The 16,857-nt window shown below is 40.2% G+C and overlaps 1 protein-coding gene across 2 annotated transcripts in view; it reads left to right on the top strand.

Moving 5' to 3' along the window:
* ARHGAP15 (Rho GTPase activating protein 15) overlaps positions 1-16,442 on the top strand; it is a 321,119-nt gene extending 304,677 nt beyond the window's left edge. For both annotated transcript variants that reach the window (XM_019290635.3, XM_019290634.3), the window contains exon 15: positions 15,153-16,442. In XM_019290635.3, coding sequence (XP_019146180.2) covers positions 15,153-15,336 — 184 coding nt within the window. In that variant the 3' untranslated portion in view covers positions 15,337-16,442. The remainder of the gene's footprint in view (positions 1-15,152) is intronic.
* Positions 16,443-16,857: the final 415 nt, after the last annotated feature.

The following is a 16,857-nucleotide window of genomic DNA, read 5'->3' as shown; positions in this document are numbered from 1 at the left end:
ACAACACAGCCAACTCTTCTCACTTCCACTCTTTGTTTGCTCCCCAGTCCCCCAGCCGAGCCCCCCAAGGCTTTGAAGGCTCATCCATGTGCTGTGGGTGTACGTGTGCATCTGGCCAGCACATCCCAGGGAGGGCTGGTTACTGCTAAGGACTCTTCAGTTAATCAGGACCACGTGAGAATCTTGCTTCTGGTTTGCACTCGCATAAGCTTTAGCAAAATATCACCGGTGGACTTAATTTATGTGATTTTGTAACCTCTTAATATTGCTTGGGGTTAGTGTTCCTTCCAGCAGAAATGGTTTTTTGTTGGCCAGAATTAGGACTGCTCAATTCATTACCATGGATCTTTTTTTCTTTTGCTGTTTGGGGAGATTGGGACCTAACACACAAATTTCCACGACCAGGTCATCAAAGGGTAAATTGCAATGCTTTTCATTTTTGTGCCTAAAGATACGTGATTTTTCTCAGAATTAAGGTTGTGAAATAAATAATTTGCTTGAAGTTTCTCAGATATTCATTGGAACTTAAAAAACAAGACAAAACAAAACAAAAAAAGGCTTTAAGGCCAAAATGTCAGCTCTCTGTGCAAAATAATTAATATAACACAATAGGATCTATTCTACTATTGATTGAAAGGGAATTTATGCAGGTAATTCATTAAGGCTAGTGAGAGTTTGGCATGTAAATCCCCCAGCACTTTGGTGGGAAAACAGACCCTGATTTTTTTTTTTTTTAATAAGCTATAAAATATATCCTTTTCAGTGGCAAATATATGAAAAGCAAAAGCAAATACCTGAACAACTAGGGCCATTGATGGCCCTGCTCTGTGAGGGTTCTGGAATGACATTAGATCAAATCCTTTTTCACACACTGCGAAAGATGCAACAATCATTTCAATCACCATGTTAAGAGAATCAATACAATTTTTCCTTCCAGAGAATGGTACTTTACATTGCAATATTTACAGGTTATCACCTTCATACATCTCTTTTTGTGGTCAAGTGCATGATTACTACTTCTGACAGGGTATTGGCCATTTTCTTATGAAGATCTACAAATTCTTGTAAATAAAAACCAATCTGGGGAAAAAAAAAAAAAGTAAAGAGCAAATCTGTGGACTGGAATGCACCCTACTTGTAATGGGAACAAAAAGCTGGCAATGAAATATAAACCTAAATCATAGCAGAATGACCTACTTTAAGGCATTTGCCAAAGAGACAGTGTTTTAGACAGCTCCTCTGAAGTAGCGTCTTTATGTCTATGCCATCTGCAGATTTATTATTGTGCTTTAGAAAAAAAAAAAAAAGAAAAAAAAAAAAAAGGAAAGAAAAACCTACAGTATGCCTGAACAAAACTGAGCTTCATCTATAGAAAGATTCCAGTACTGTGGGCACCACACCCACACCTACTGATGTGGTCCAAGTTTTTTCTTTAGAGGCACCTAATTAAGAAACCCTGACTCATTTACATGGATACGTTTGATCTAAATTACACTCCAAACCACACCAAATTAGGAGCATCTGTGAATGCGAAGTGTTTGTTCCCAGTGCCTGGTAGAACAGGGCCAGTTCTGGACGGCACATGTTCAAGTGACGAAAAATATTTCAGATGTAACATACTTCTGAGACCCACTTTTCCACTAATAATTCATAATAAGTTAAACCAGTATCTCTGCTTCAGCAATTATTTCAGGCTGGGGAAAAAATGTCATTTTACTTTTTAAAGGAGGGGTAGGGGAAAAGGGGGAGTGGGCAACCACCTAGTTTGGTTGTTGTCCCTTATAAGAGGCATTAACAAAACCATTAGCTGCAATTTACTCTGCACAGTGCGTGTATGTATTATCAGATACACTTTACTTCTAAAGCCTGGACTGAAGGAAAATATCCATGAATGATTGGTTGTTGTTCACTAACAAGACCTTCTGCCTTGGTGAATGGTCTTCCCTCATTAATCAGTTTTCCAGAGGAGTCCAGGCGGAGGGCAGGGTCTCAGACCAAAGAGGCAGCACCCTACAGAACATTAACATGAAAAATTTAAGACCACCAGATTTGAGAGCGATATTTCCCTTTCCAGGCTGCATTGCTGGTGGCTGACTGTGCCTGCTTGCAGCCCAGAAATCCTTTCTGTACAAAAACGAGTCCTGTGGCAATTAGGAAACTTTTATCCCACTTTCCCATCTCCCACTAAGAGCAACAGGGGGGCTGCAGAAGCCACTGGTTGCTGCTTTGCCGCCTTACTGACAAACTGAATAAAAAATAGCCTTAATCTCACTCTAAGCAGCCCAGGAACCGAGGAGTGTAAATCCGAATTCCACGCTGGGTTTGCAGTTCCCAGCCCACTGGTGCAATTTGGCACAACCTTCGGATTTGGCCCATAGTGTTTGGCAGCCACCTTTTATTCTTCCCGTCTTTTATACTTTGTGAATAGTCCAAGTTACATAATGCCAGTGACAATTTGTTTATGGTGAGCATTGGAGTCACTGTTTTATGATTACATTCAAACTTTAAGCCACATTTTGACATCTAAGGATCATCTTGCATTCTCGTGTACTCTATACAATGAAGGTTTGTGTTCCAGTAAGGAGGGGGGGAGAGGAACTTTATAAATAACATGACTCCTTTTGTCTGAAGAGATTTTAATACATTTGTCTGATCTACTGTTTTTTCAGTAGCTAGAATATCATTTGAATATATTAATATTTTCAGCAACTGTGCTGAGGGAGCCCAGTTAATAACTTATGCATGGGTGTATAGATACACTTCAGACAGAGGTAGTTTTCAGCCCTTATGTTGGCAATACTTAGAAACACACAATGAAAGAGCCTGTTCTTTCCTCCTCTTTGTTGTGGGCATGCATTGTGATGGTATGGAGCCAGTGTTCTCTCTGTTGTCTACACAGCCTGGATTCAATAAGCAGTTATATATGCATATTATGACAATGTGGTCAAGGAAACCAGATTTTTTTACTATACCTTCATGTGCCTGTACAGTATAAAATCTGGTATTTATTTTTCTTGTCCTCATTCAATATGTTAAAAAAAAATCATAATTTGATACAGGTTATGTTCACTTTATAATTAAAATTATAGAGTTAGATGAAAATACAGCAAGATGTTGCTGAATGGAAAATATTTATCTTTTCGTACATTACGCATTATGGTGCTATGTAAAACCATAAATCTGTGAAGCAGCTCTCTCCAGCCAACTTGCCTCCTCCCCTGGTCCACAAGATGCAACCAGTTACCTCCTCTAAGCTGAGGCTTCTACACCCACCTCAGCCCTGACATTAGACAGCACTGCCACATCCTCTCCAGAGCTTTGCTGTGGCCTTCCAAAAGAAGACCCCTTGCCATGGAGATGAGCCAAGAAAAAGGAATTCAGAAAAGTTCTGTAATTTTTACAGCTCCTTCTGTAGCTGTCCTAGCACCTTCATGGGAAAAGCACAAACTTTTTGCACCATGTTCTCTGTGTCAGCACTAGACTCAGGCTCCCCAGACCACCTCAGGATAGCACTTCATCCATCTGGAAACTGTTCTCACCTCCCAGATCATTGCCATCCGCACTGCCAAGTGCAGGCCTTCACCAAACACCATCAGCAGTCACCATACACTAGCAGGGTAGGGCATATGGGACAGCCCTGTAGCATATGGAAGCTTTCCAGTAAGTAAAGTTTACTGGGAACATCAGTTTGCCTTGTTCAAACTCTCAATCCAGAGAGGATTTCCACAGGGCTGTGGCAGCAGTAGTAGCAGGCAACTTTAACCACCTCAGACAACCCAGATTGTTTCCATGTCTGGATAAGAGTCTCAGAAAAGTGTCATCGGAAGAAGGAGTTTTCATTCCTTCGGAACATCTACCCCATGGAAGTCACTGCAGCTGCTCTGGACTCAGAGTCAGCCCTGAGCTGCTATCACAGAGCAAATTTCAGGTCTTGTTGAACACATTTTGGGTCTCACCTGGGCACTATGGTGAGGAGCTGCTTCACCTTTCCAGGTTACATAGTAGGAGCTTTCCTTTACTTCTCCTATTAAATTACGTTTATCCTGCTCTGCATCCTCAAACTACAATATGTGCTTGCTAGAGAGGCACTTTCTAAGCTTGTAAATCCATTTACAACCATTCACTCCAGGTCAGACATTTTCTGCTGGAGGGGCAGCACCTACAGAGAAGTGTCCTGTGTGAGTTGCCCCAAGACTGATAAGCAGGCCTTGATATCAACAGCAAGATTGTCCCTGTTGTTCCTAAATCCTTCAATCTCTGTCAAGCATGGTTTGGGTTAGGAGGTCTAAGAGAGTCGTGTATGTTCTCTCACCAGTTTTTTTAACTGTGGATTTTGATCAGGGTCAGACAGAAGCAGATATCGGCAAATCTGGTCACTTGAAGCTTCAAAGATGAAAGAAATACAACTACTGAGAGAGGTAGGGCTGACTGTGTAGAGAATAAAGACTTTGTAAAGTATCTAAGGCAGTTAGACCAGAGTCATCTGAGACCAGTACATGTGTGAATGGGCATTTGACTTTAAAGGAACTAATGAGAAAATTCAAAGCTAATTTAAAGCCAGGAAATATTGCAGAACTTGCAGTACTACAAAGGGTGCTTCTTAGAAATACACAATACATGGAAAATCCTCTACTCCAGGCAGTCCCTGCATTTAGTGCAGCAGACTAAACGCATGCACAAAAAAATAAACATCAAGCTAAGGTGAGTGGACAAGACAGACAAAGTGTAAGTAGAAAAGACAATGCTGACGTAGTAAATTCATTGCTCAAGGGCGAGTAAAATGTAAATAAGTTTAAAGAAATCAAAGACTCGTGGCACATACTCACTAGTGCGTTTAAGAGCTGCGTTCATCCTACTCGTGCTCAGTATCAGGGCTGAAACAATCGTGGTGCTGGGAGGCATGTTAAAGCATCTTTCAAATCTGATACAAATGCAGTGCATGTATATTGCAGTCGCAGCTTGTGGAGAGCTCAGAACTGAACCTGGAAGAGGAGGAATCCTGGTTGAGGTCAGGTCCCATATAAAATCTTCTCTGTTGGGTAGATCGCTGCAAAAAGACTTTCATTTTAAACAACAAGATGGTGATAATATGGGATACAAAAAATGGAGATGTTGTGTTGGGAACAGTTAATAGGCCAACATTTGAATTTTATTCATTATTTGAAAAAGACTTGAAACAAAATAATTTATGAAGTAATTACAATGGTTTGATTTGATGTTTTTAAAGGTCTTTTCCAAACTAAATGATTCAGTGATTCTATGATATAAAAATTCACAGAAAAGGAAAACTTTGGTGAGAGTTTGTTCCCTTACTTTTGTGGAATTCTCTGCCACATTCTCTGATTTCTAAGTCAAAAGTTACTGGTTTCCTCACAGAACTGAATAACTAATTCATGACACTGGACAAAACCAATGCGTTGTTAGTGAAACTGTGTTTTTCATGGGCTGCTCTAGACTCAGAAGTAAAGATGAATTTCTGAGCAGGTTGTCTACGGCTCAACATCCCAGGCTGAAATTCCAGTCAATTGCCCCTTCTGGGCTCTAAGTCAGAAAGTAAACCTGTCATATCCAGGGCTGAGTTATTTGCTGTCAACTGGATTATAGCACAAAAAGGCTGTAATTGAAGGCTGCAAGAGGTTATAGATTGAACATAGTCAACAGCAGTAATTCCACTTAGTAAAAGTAGATATCATCCAAAATGAGAAAAGTTAAGCTCATATAAGGTGAAATTCTGACTCAGTTGTGGCTTCCAGTTGCTGGGATTTTTGTCAGTGACTTTCAGAGCAATCAAAATTTCACTCGCTGCCCAGAGAGAGATGCTGCAAAGGGTGTGATGAAGTGAAAGTTAAAATAACTCTTAACCTGGGGCTTCCAAATACATTTTCTGAGCAGAGACTGCTGTCTAACTCAGTGTTTTCATGATGTAGCAATGCAGACAGCACTTCAGGGGACCAAGGGGATAAAATTGTGCTAGTGGAGTAACGCTGGGATGTGCAACAAGAGCCACCCTGCTGTAAATGCTGAAGCTCCCATTGTTCAGCACCCTGTGGGACATGGGGAACTGGACTACGTAGGCACAGTAGTGTGCAGTTTGTGAGAAGTGATTTCAGAAAGTTGTAACATCACTGAATACCAGTGGCAGTGCTGACATCTTCCACCTGAGGCCCTCCTTTGAAGGACAGGTGGAGATTACTGGAAGAGGGAGCGTAGAAGTGTCTGACAGATGCACTAATTTTACTGGGAGCAGGAGGATTAAATTGTGATACAGTCTCATCATCTTTCTACCTTTCATACCAGTAAATATGAACCTTGATGTGCCTCTGGGAAGAAGGGTCTCCTGTGTGCTTTCCATATCCCTCCTGCTTTGGGTGTGCCGCACAGAGTGGCTCCTCTCACTGAGTTACAAACCAGAACTAGTGGCTCTGCTTTTTTGCCACGTACTTTCTGTTTGTCCATCATTAAGCACATCAAAGCCTCAGTGTCCCCATCAGAAAACAATGCTGTTAATAACATTAATCCACCTTTATTAAGAGCCTTTAGCTCTATGGAAGAGTACCAAATATTATTAAGACAAAGACGAGGATAATAAGGAAATGTGTTTTTTCCCTTGCTGACCTAGTTTCTAACCTCACTTTAAAATCTTCCCTCGATTTTAATTATGCTTAATCTAAAGCTAAGCTCACAAATCTAGCAAACTTAAGGGCTGCTTCTAAGTGAATTTTCTCGCCTGTCAGAGTTCCTCAAGCTTTCTGCACTACAGTCAGGAGTTTATTTCCAGCCCAGGCGCAGAGTTGGGGCATTTCTCTGCCGGCACGGTGGCTGTCGGACTTGGGAGCTCAGGCACCACCTTGCTCCACTCGAGCCTGGGCACCAGAGCATTCTTCACAGAACAATTGCAGTCCTTTTCTCATCAGCCATAGCCAGAGGCAGCAATAAGGGTGAAGGATATCTATCATGAAAAGTCCAGTGTCAATGTGTTCCCCCAATTTATTTACTGACCTTCAATGCAACAGCCATACTCCTGACCCTCATGAGATGAAGCCTAAGGGGAAATGGCACTGAGCACCAATTCCATATCCTGTTGTTCTGTGGTCTAAATTAAGTGCTAATTAATTACCACTGGCATCTTTGGCATTGCCTGTCAAATTGGATTTAGGATATCCTTTCGCTGTTTAAACAAATAGCCCTACATCTAAAGCTAAAATCCCAAGTGTCAGCATTTTCTTTACTTTTACATTTTTATTTTAAAATCCAGTGAGTATGTTCATGGATTTTGCAGGTAGAATTCAAATAAAAGAAACAGGAATTGATATTGTCAATTTTGATTAATAGTCCCTCATTAATAAACATCCTGTTATTCAGTTTCCACCTGCAGTTGCTGATGTTGCCTGGAATCAATTAACTCATATAATTTGATTTATTTTACAAAGACATTTTTGGATGTGCTGTGCTGATGATAAAGGTTCTATATTTACAATTCGTGATTTAAGTGAGATTGTTACTAACTGCTTTTTATTTTTAATGTTACAAGAAAATTTAGCTTTGGGCATTCTTGAACAAAAATATTTAAGCAATTTAAAAAGTTAAAGCTTTATTTATTTAAAACTATCTGTTGTTTTCTGAACCACACAGGCCACAAAAGCATACAAATCCAGGACTATGACAGGTTGGTCTTTACAATAAGCTAGTTGTTCTGAAGAAAAAATATACCAGAAATAGAATTAAAAATAAATTAAAAAAAAAAAATCAAGCACAGCAGAAGTTACACCACCAGCCAAAAATACATTTAAGGCATTAAGGTGGTATACCTCTGCCTGAACATATATTATTCTATGTAGTTTCACACTGCCTTTATCACTCTACTATCCAAACACCTCAAAGAAGTGCATCAGCATCTGCCCAGCATCTGTCACGGGGGGTTTTGCTCTCTGAGGCTTGTGCTCCCAGTGCCCATGTGGCTTTTTAGCAGGGGTTTGCTCTTGTTTGGCTATATTTGCTGCTAAAGCAGGCAAAAATGAATGCCTTGTGCACAGAGCTGCAGCCAGAGGAGTCCAGGATGCTCCTTGAGGAAGTTCATGCCCTTCAACTGACTCCTACCAAGTGGCTGTGCCCAAACTGCAGGCACAACAGCAACACAGACTAGCCAGTTCTGTCCTCTTAAGAGCACCAGTCAGAACCAGTTTGCATTCACACATGAAAAATTAAAACCCAAGCCAAACTGGGAGGACGGAATGCTGGCTGTCAGTAAATGGAAGAACGCAGCAGGTCACCCAGTTAGATCAGTTTTCCAAAGGGGAGACCTGCCAGATTTTATGGAAAGACTTTGAATCCATGTCTTTGATATAATTTGGCTTGGGGGAGTGGGACCTGAGCCTTTGCCCACCACCAGGGTGGAGCCACAATGTGGTGATGAGCTCCTGCCCTTATTGTCCATGCACCAGTGTGCTGCTCCTGCCTTTGAAGCTTTTATGACTCAGGAGATGTCAAGAAAAACAAACAATGCCAAAGCAGAAGTGCAGATAAACTGTTACCCCTCTCAGAGCTCCTCAGTGGAGCAGGAGCACCTCCCCTTGTGCAGAAGAACAAGCAGGACTTCTAAGCACTTTCCTGAACGAAGCCCCTGTAGAGGCTGCAGTATCTTTAGATATCAGAATGTGTTTTTACATGCTGTCTTCTGCCACCCAGGAGATAAAGTCTTTCTCCACAAGACAGGCACTCTGTGAGGTGACATGTGTGCAAAGTCAAGAGCCCACATGCTCTTCTGCAGGATCATCCTATGGGGAGCAAAGTTCACCCAGTGCTGAGGAGATTTTAACTTCTCTCATATTAAACCAGGCTAAGCCAGAATAAATGCCTTTCTTCAGCTTTTCACAGTCTATTCAGCCAACTGTGAAGCAATGTTCGGAGTTAGTTTAGTTATTATTTTCATTTAGGGCCAGGCTCCAAGGCAGTTCATCCAGGGAAGGGCTCGTGCTGTTAGATATGCGGGGGATCCCCTGAGGAAGCCCATTCTCCGCCGGGTCCCTGTCAGCTGTCCAGGTACTATATATAGCCACCCAATGGTCACATTTAAAGGCTAGTCTGTGGAGGAAGACAGCATCAAGTGCTCGTTCTTGTATCCCAGAGCGACTGAAGAGAAGGGATTTTTCCCAAAGAGCTGTAACACAAACCCACAGCTGCAGAGCACAGGAAGCCTATGGAGTTTCTGTAGGCCAGGAGCCATTGAGGCTATTTTCAGCAAAAGCAAGCTCTTAAGTATGTCTGAACTATTTCTGACCCCTCTTGTAACATATCATACGCCATGACCTGGTTTCTCTATTACCAGCCTAGCTATTGTTTCAAATCCTACCTACAGAACAAACAGGGATTTAAAATACCCTCATGTTTTACACAGCCAGATAGATACAAGCAGCTTAAAACTGTATTAGTGCTCTGTGACCCCCGAATTGTGCTTATTTGTTGCAGAGGAAACCACATGGCCCACTTGGAAAAGGAGAGGCATTGTAGTGTTTTGGCGCTCCTCTATAAGCAGAAGCCTCAGGTCACAGTTCCATACACACCAAACTCCCTGTTCCCATCACAGATCTCACAAGCTGAGGACTCCACTGATGATGTTTGCATTTGCTTGGCTTCATCAGCTGGTGAATACCACTGTACTGCACCTGAGAAAATCACCCATAAAGCCAGGACATAGATAATAATGAGGTTTAGTCTGCATTCATGAAATATCATGAATCTGAATTTAATGCTAAATTTTAAATTTATCTATGTAGCAGTGCAAGGAATTGAACTGTTTACACAAATAGAGTTTGTGGCATCAGGGGCTCCCTTACCACCAGTTACCTCCATAAGTTTCTCAGTTAATGCACAGTAATGCACAGGCCCTGCACTCTTCCTCCGGAATGGGGGTATTTTGGTTTCTCTCCTGAGCTGGTGTATCTAGCTGCATATGGATACCTCTGCAAGGTTTTGATCTGTTATGGGACCTCTGGTTTTGTTTATGCTTTAAGGGGACTCTCAAAGCTGCAGTTCACTTGACTCTTTAGTATCAAAATCCACTCAAGTTCTTCCCAAAAAGCAATGACTGCAGCTGAACTGAAATAAATTGACGACAGAAAATGACGTTGCTGTGATATGTTGTATCTCAGGAAAGTGTGTAATAGGCCTTAAATGAAAAGGAAATATGTTGAGAAAAAAACTGATAGTTTAGGTTATCTGTGCATCATGTTGTAGCTGTGGTTCCTTCCTAACACTGAAAAACCTATCTGCAAAAGCCCTGCGAAAATGTGCTTATACACACACAGACATTATCACTTCCTAGGACAGTACGTTTTATTACCAGGTTATTTTCCAGTACATTTGGCACAGTTAAGGTAAGTATATTAACTTTACTTCCAAATAAAGAAAACAAAGTTGTACTGAATGTCTCAGCCACTGTCAATGAGTCAAGAACTGACAGGAGGTCCAAGTAATCAACCCTGTCTACAGCACTGAGCTTTCCCCTGGGACACCTCCTCTGATCACACAATGTATCTGACTGGCATGGATGTAGAATTGCTTTCAATAAAGATTTTATTTCAAGGTTGGATGATTCCTTCCCAAATGTCTTGTCACTAAAGCAAAGTATGTAATACCTGTTATTTTTTAACTCCTGTGAACAAGCATTTGGGAAGGAGAGGAGCATAAAATGTTGAGCTGGAAGTTGTTCATCATAAGAGACAAATTTTAATGCGTTCAAATTGATTGGGAGCTCTGCAATACCAAAAGTCAGAAAGCTGCTGCATAAAAACTGGCCTGTACCAGTGCAGTGAAGAGGCCTGTTAACAGAATTATTGTTGGGGACAGCTGAAGGCAGCTGAGCCCTTCCCAGGGCCAAGTCCTTAAGCTACAACATTACATTTGCATATGCCTGAGTATAGATAGGAGAGAGACATTGGCAAATTTGAGGATAATTATTGGCAAAGTGAATCGATGGGATGCACACACTTTGACCTATTAAGGCAGTGCACAGGAAGTTACATCTCAAATCAGTCCCGTCATCCATGGGGATGAGCAGCTCTGGCTATGACAGTGCTCACCAGCACAGTTCAGCAAAGGTAGACAACCCACCCAAATGGACTGCCATGGAATACCCCCTTCAGAGGGGGCTGACTGCTAATTCTGTACGGTTAGTTCCTATACCAAGAGGAGAGATGCCACCAATACAGCATTTTTAATCCTTTTGGGGGAGTTTTCTTCATTCCTATTAATCTTCACTCTCTTTTGGACCCCGTGTAGGTCTTGGTTTCTGTCTCTAGTGGCAGAGACTTCCCTAGTGAACACAAATATTGTGCATTACTGGAGGACAGGATTCTGATAAGATCAAAAGCTACTTTTATCCCTTGGTCTTACACTGAATTCAGGGGATGGCATTTCCCACACCTGCCATTCTGGCCCGTAACCTCATACCAAGTTACGCCTTCTTACTCTTCTCACCACCTCATTTTGTAATGTGTTGTCCTTTAGTCATAGTCTGTATTTCCAGTTCATGGAAGAGTAGCAGGATTGTCCTGTTGAAAAGTTACCCTTAAATATAATTTAAAACAGTGAAAGAATATCAGGCAGGGTGAAAACCAGTTCTCCTAAGGGTAGAAATGCCCCTGACATTGAGCAAAATTAAATCCTCCTAGGCTGGAAAAGGATAAGAAAGCAAAAGTGAGCAGTTCTCAAAGCAGCTGGCTCTACCCTCCAACACTGTCCAGCCTACAGTGAGACAGTGTCCTTTCCAATGGGGATTTCCTCCCTTAGTACACTGAATTCTCCAATTTTTTATCTGCAGTAGGAATATTAAGATGTTGAGGAGTCCGAGTCACTGTAGAAACTCTTTCTCCTCCTCAGCAGTTACTGTGAAGTAAAAATGGATGAAGAACATTTCCTAACACCTACTGTGTTTAGAGCAGTAATCCAGTGTATTTTCCAAATGTCAAAATTAATAATGATTTTATTTAGGGAGTTTGAAAAGTGTAGGTTTAATGGAACTAGAGAGCCAACTCACCATACAATGACCCTCTTAGCTGTAGACTTGACCTGCTCTCTGTCACACGTTTTTCAGCTTGCAGTTGCCTTGGCAACAGCCAAAGCATAAATTCCAAGTATTTTTCCTTATATATCTGCCATTGACACTACAGCCCTCCTATCAGACACTTCTGCTGTTTTAATACATCATTAATTTCATTACTATTAATAATGAGAACTGTATTTTCTGTGTATCCCCTGACTTGTGATCTTTAAGGACTGAAGCCATTCCTGAAGCTCAGTTATTTTGGAGAAAAAAAAAAAAAATCTTGTGCAGCATAGCACCCAACAGTTTCTTGATATGGTTCCAACATCTGTGGCACTGGATTATAGATTGTTTCTAAAATAACCTTAAATTGATGGAACATTGCTCCTCTCATTTGGGCTTGACAAAAAGTACCTCTGGCATTTCCTTTCACTCTTTATGTTGAAAATGGTGTATCACTCTTTCTGCTCTTTTTCTTGCCAAAAAAAGAATTCTTGCCCATTTTTTCAGGATTTTCTCTTTTAACAACTCAGTTTTACTTAGTAGCTATAGCAATAGCATTAAGTGTGCATATTTGATTGTGATTTGCTTTGACTTCTTCTTTTGTGGACAGATGATAAAAATATCAGTTATAGAATTTCTTTGGTAAATATTTTTAATCCAAAAAGACATAAAGTCCAAAACTTATAATTATTCTATTCAGGGTGGATTGAATTCCTTCCTTCTACCTCTCCAGTAGCTGTGTTTTACTGCATATTATTTAGCTATTCAGACTTTCCATGCTTCCAAGTTTGCTTGATTTATGTTTTGTTGTTATTATGGTGAAAACAAGTGAAACTGCATGAATATATCAAGAATTTTCAAGATATATTCTCGATACAATACTGCAGATTCTAGCATTAAGCTCAAGGCCCCGAAATTTACACGAATGTTCTTAGTGCCACATTACACATCGATGAACCACAGTCAGTTCCTCTCCATCACCAACACACACCACGCACATCCTCCATTGCCTCATGCCTTACCCCCACCTCCTGATTGTTCTCATGCCTGGACCTTGCCAGGATGTCATGAGAAGGATGGAATCTCCAGGATAAACCAGGGAAATTATTCTCCTTCAGAAAGACAGCAAGCAAGGGCAGAGTGGTTGGCCACGCATCTTCCATTTTCAGTGCCTACATCAGGAACAAGGGATTTCAACATCTTGCTCCACATTTTACAGAGAAAGGAAAGCATTCCCCCCCCCATCCCTTCAGTAAACTGAGCTCTGTTGCCATGTTTCTTCACCCTGATTCTGCTCATCCATGGTCCATTACCTCCTTCTCCCTCCCTGAAAGGGGCTTCTCCTCCAGCTCCATCAATGCTGCCCATTATCAACACCCTCTTATTGCAAAGCCATGGCTGATGCTGCTAAATTGATCATCTCTAACGTTACCCAGGACAAAGCTGCTGAATTTCCTCCCCAGTGAACACGCACCTCTACTCCTGCTGATGTCATCTGCAAATACTTTATGAAGTTTCCAACTTTTACCACATAACAAGCTCAACAGAAATCAAGTCTCTCTCCTGGAAAGGTCCCAAGCTTGCTGCACATGCCTCTGCAGAAGTGGCATTAAGCAAAACAATCTCGTCACCTCTGCAACATTTTTAATTGTGATAAAGATGTGTGACATCCATCAGAAGCCCACACAGTCACTTGTCAACAAAACTGCTACTAACTTTTGAGACTTTCTGAACTCCTAAGAGAAGAGATAATATATTAATATTACCACAGAGGAAAGATAATTAATTTTTAAAAAATTTAATGAAGATGCTATATTTTAAGAAACTTATAGTTAAGCCAATCTGATTAGTGCCATATGGAGAGTGTTTTGTGCAATGGACACCACGGTTACTAGCATGAGGCAGAACGAAGTAATTCTTCCTATTTATATATGGGGAAAAAACCACGAGTGTTGATGCTCCAGGAATGTGGTAAATGACGTGATTGGCACAAATCCACAAGAGATGCTTTTTGCTGTGTGACCCACCCACTAACATGAAAGGAACAGTTTTTTAAGTGCCTGAAGCCATTAGGTCTCACAAAGTTTCTTTCCCTTATAGTGTGGCTTGTTGTAAATTCAGCAACAGGTATGGGAAAACAGAGACAGCTCTGATGGCTTTTAAATTGCTGTCTGGATTTTAAAAAGGTAAATGAGCGACAATGGCAGAGGAGGGGGAAAAGCAGAACTTGGCTTCAACAATCCACTTGGAATGCTTAAGTTAAAACTAGCAGGTTAAGGAAGCATCCATAAATTCAAACATTTACATAATAAAGTTGCATTTAGTTTGTATACCTTGGTAGAGCTGTGCAATTTATTTATAAAATATGTGTCTTCATTTACTCGTCTTTGCAACCCTGGGATACATAATATATTCTGGAGGGTTGAGGGAAATGGATTTCTACTTAGTCTGTACTCACCACCGCAGAGATTTATGCCAAACTTCCTACCTAAACTCCATCCATTAAACCTGTACTGTTCTTAGACCTGACTTCTCTTTTCTTAATGCCCTTTCCACAGGAATATTAAGTCTTAATATAGACACAAGATCAACTTTTAATAATAATAGTCCTTCTCTTGTAATTTTGTGGGTAATAAAGATATCAAAGGTTATAATCCTTACCATTATTTTCTAAGTCATCTCATTAAGGTATGTGGTCTCTGTGTCTTTCAAGAAACTTTGTGTCAGGAAAAGGCATGCAAAAGTCTATAGTTACATAAATTTCACAATCCATTGCAGACCATACTCACTTTATTGGATTTAAATTAGCAGAAGGAATGTGTTTCATATGAGCTCTATGTTAAGGGGCTTTTTTTGGTTTCACAACTCTTTCAGTGCTGGTGACCATGTTAAAGGAAGCAGGGAATCTTTTCCCTGGCACTACAAAAACCCTCCTTCCCTTGTTTGTCACACTGGCAGAAATTTCTCTTGCCTCCCTGTTTTCTTTCTTTTTGATAAGTTAACCAAACAAACACCCCAACCAGGAGAAACAGTTAAAAAGTGCTTCAAGAGCAAGAGTGACTGCTCTGACACCCTTCTTTTTTAACCAGTTCTTCCCTTTTGTCAACAGGATAGCAGCCAAAGAATCCGTGAATCTTATGTCAACACAAAGCTTAGGAATTGTGTTTGGACCAACACTCCTTAGACCTGAAAAGGAGACAGGGAACATGGCAGTCCACATGCTGTACCAAAATCAGATAGTTGAACTTATGCTGAGTGAGTACAGCAAGATCTTCGGCTCAGAGGAAGACTGACAGACAGGGCCTGTTATTGAAAACGTTCACATCTGTCTTGATGTCTAATATTTTTACATTTCTGTAAACATATTTCTGAAATATTTCTTTTTCTTTCAAGTGACAGATGCCTCATTTTGTGCAAACTTAATGATGATTTTGTGTCTAATTTTCAAACATTGGAATAAAAAATATTGTCAACATTTGCCTATATGTATTCTGCATTAACCCTTTGAGAGTTTCATTATGCTAGCACTCCAAGTGTCACTTTTTCTGCAAGCTGAGCATACAGCATATGGCCCTAGACCATAGAAAATGCTGTTTACCAACATATGCAATGGCACAGAAAGACAGATAATAATTGAGGACGTTTGTGGAAAACGGATTAAAATATGTATATTAAAAGCAATGAATTAAAGCAGCGATATGAGATCATTCATAGCTAATCTGAGTATAATTTACCTTTCTCCTTGATATACATTGAAAATTAAAGACATGATGAACAATCAATTTGTCTACCCCAAGAGCTGACAAAACAAAAAAAATTGCATTTAATGCTTTTAAACAAATAAAATAAACAAACACAAACAAAATGAGAATGTCACTATTTGCATAACAGTGCCTAAAAGAAATTAAAAATGGAATTGGAACTTTGGCATTTTTACTTAAACGCAGTACATGAAATGAAGACATTGCATGACTGCTCATTTTAATGTAACATCCATTTTGATTCTTCATCACACTGTACATCTGCCCGCTTTCCCCAGCTATCTCATGTTCTGTAGCATTTGTATTGTGCTCCTGAGGATGCTTTATTGGTGAACTACATTAAATTCATCTAGAAAGAACTTTAAAAAAAAGCCTTTTCATATGCCCTTAGGATTACTTGGCTAGACTTGAATCAATTTATGCATTTGATGGTTAGTTTCAGTTGTCATGGATAAACAAAAGGGTAACTGTCTAGAATATATCAAATATTGTTTCATTTTGAAATGTATGTTTCCAGCTATACACATCTCCTACCCTGTTTTGTAAAAGTATTCTGCTGATAAAATGTAGACTTATGTTTGACAGCTTTTTAATCAAGTTCAAAGAGAATAAATAAAACTAATCCAGTGTGGTAAAGAGTCTGTCTGGTTATCGATTTGTTCATAAAATGAAAAATAAACCATGTACATAAGATGTGTGAAACACAGATCCAGAAGCAAATATTTAAAGCAATTAAAGACCCCAAAACATAGGATTAATGCATAGGTTTGCTGTGCATTAGAGATATGTCTTCAGTATCACCTCAGCAGATCATGGATTGCTTCAGTTTTTACTCAGCATTGTTATGCAAAATTCCACGTTGTTCGGGAAAGGTCACTCCTTGGAGCGGTCATTTATGGGAGCAAATATATAATGAGGCCTGATCGTTAACTAAGACCAGGCTCTTTCATCAGGTACTAACATAGGCAGAAAATAACACCAAGAAAACACAAAAACTGGCCCTGAGATGTTTTTTCTGACTTCACACATGTCTGAAAAATCAAGCAAAACAGA

Source organism: Corvus cornix, chromosome 7, assembly GCF_000738735.6.
Source record: "Corvus cornix cornix isolate S_Up_H32 chromosome 7, ASM73873v5, whole genome shotgun sequence".
Taxonomy (NCBI): Eukaryota; Metazoa; Chordata; class Aves; order Passeriformes; family Corvidae; genus Corvus; species Corvus cornix.
This window is presented reverse-complemented; position numbering and strand designations above follow the sequence as displayed.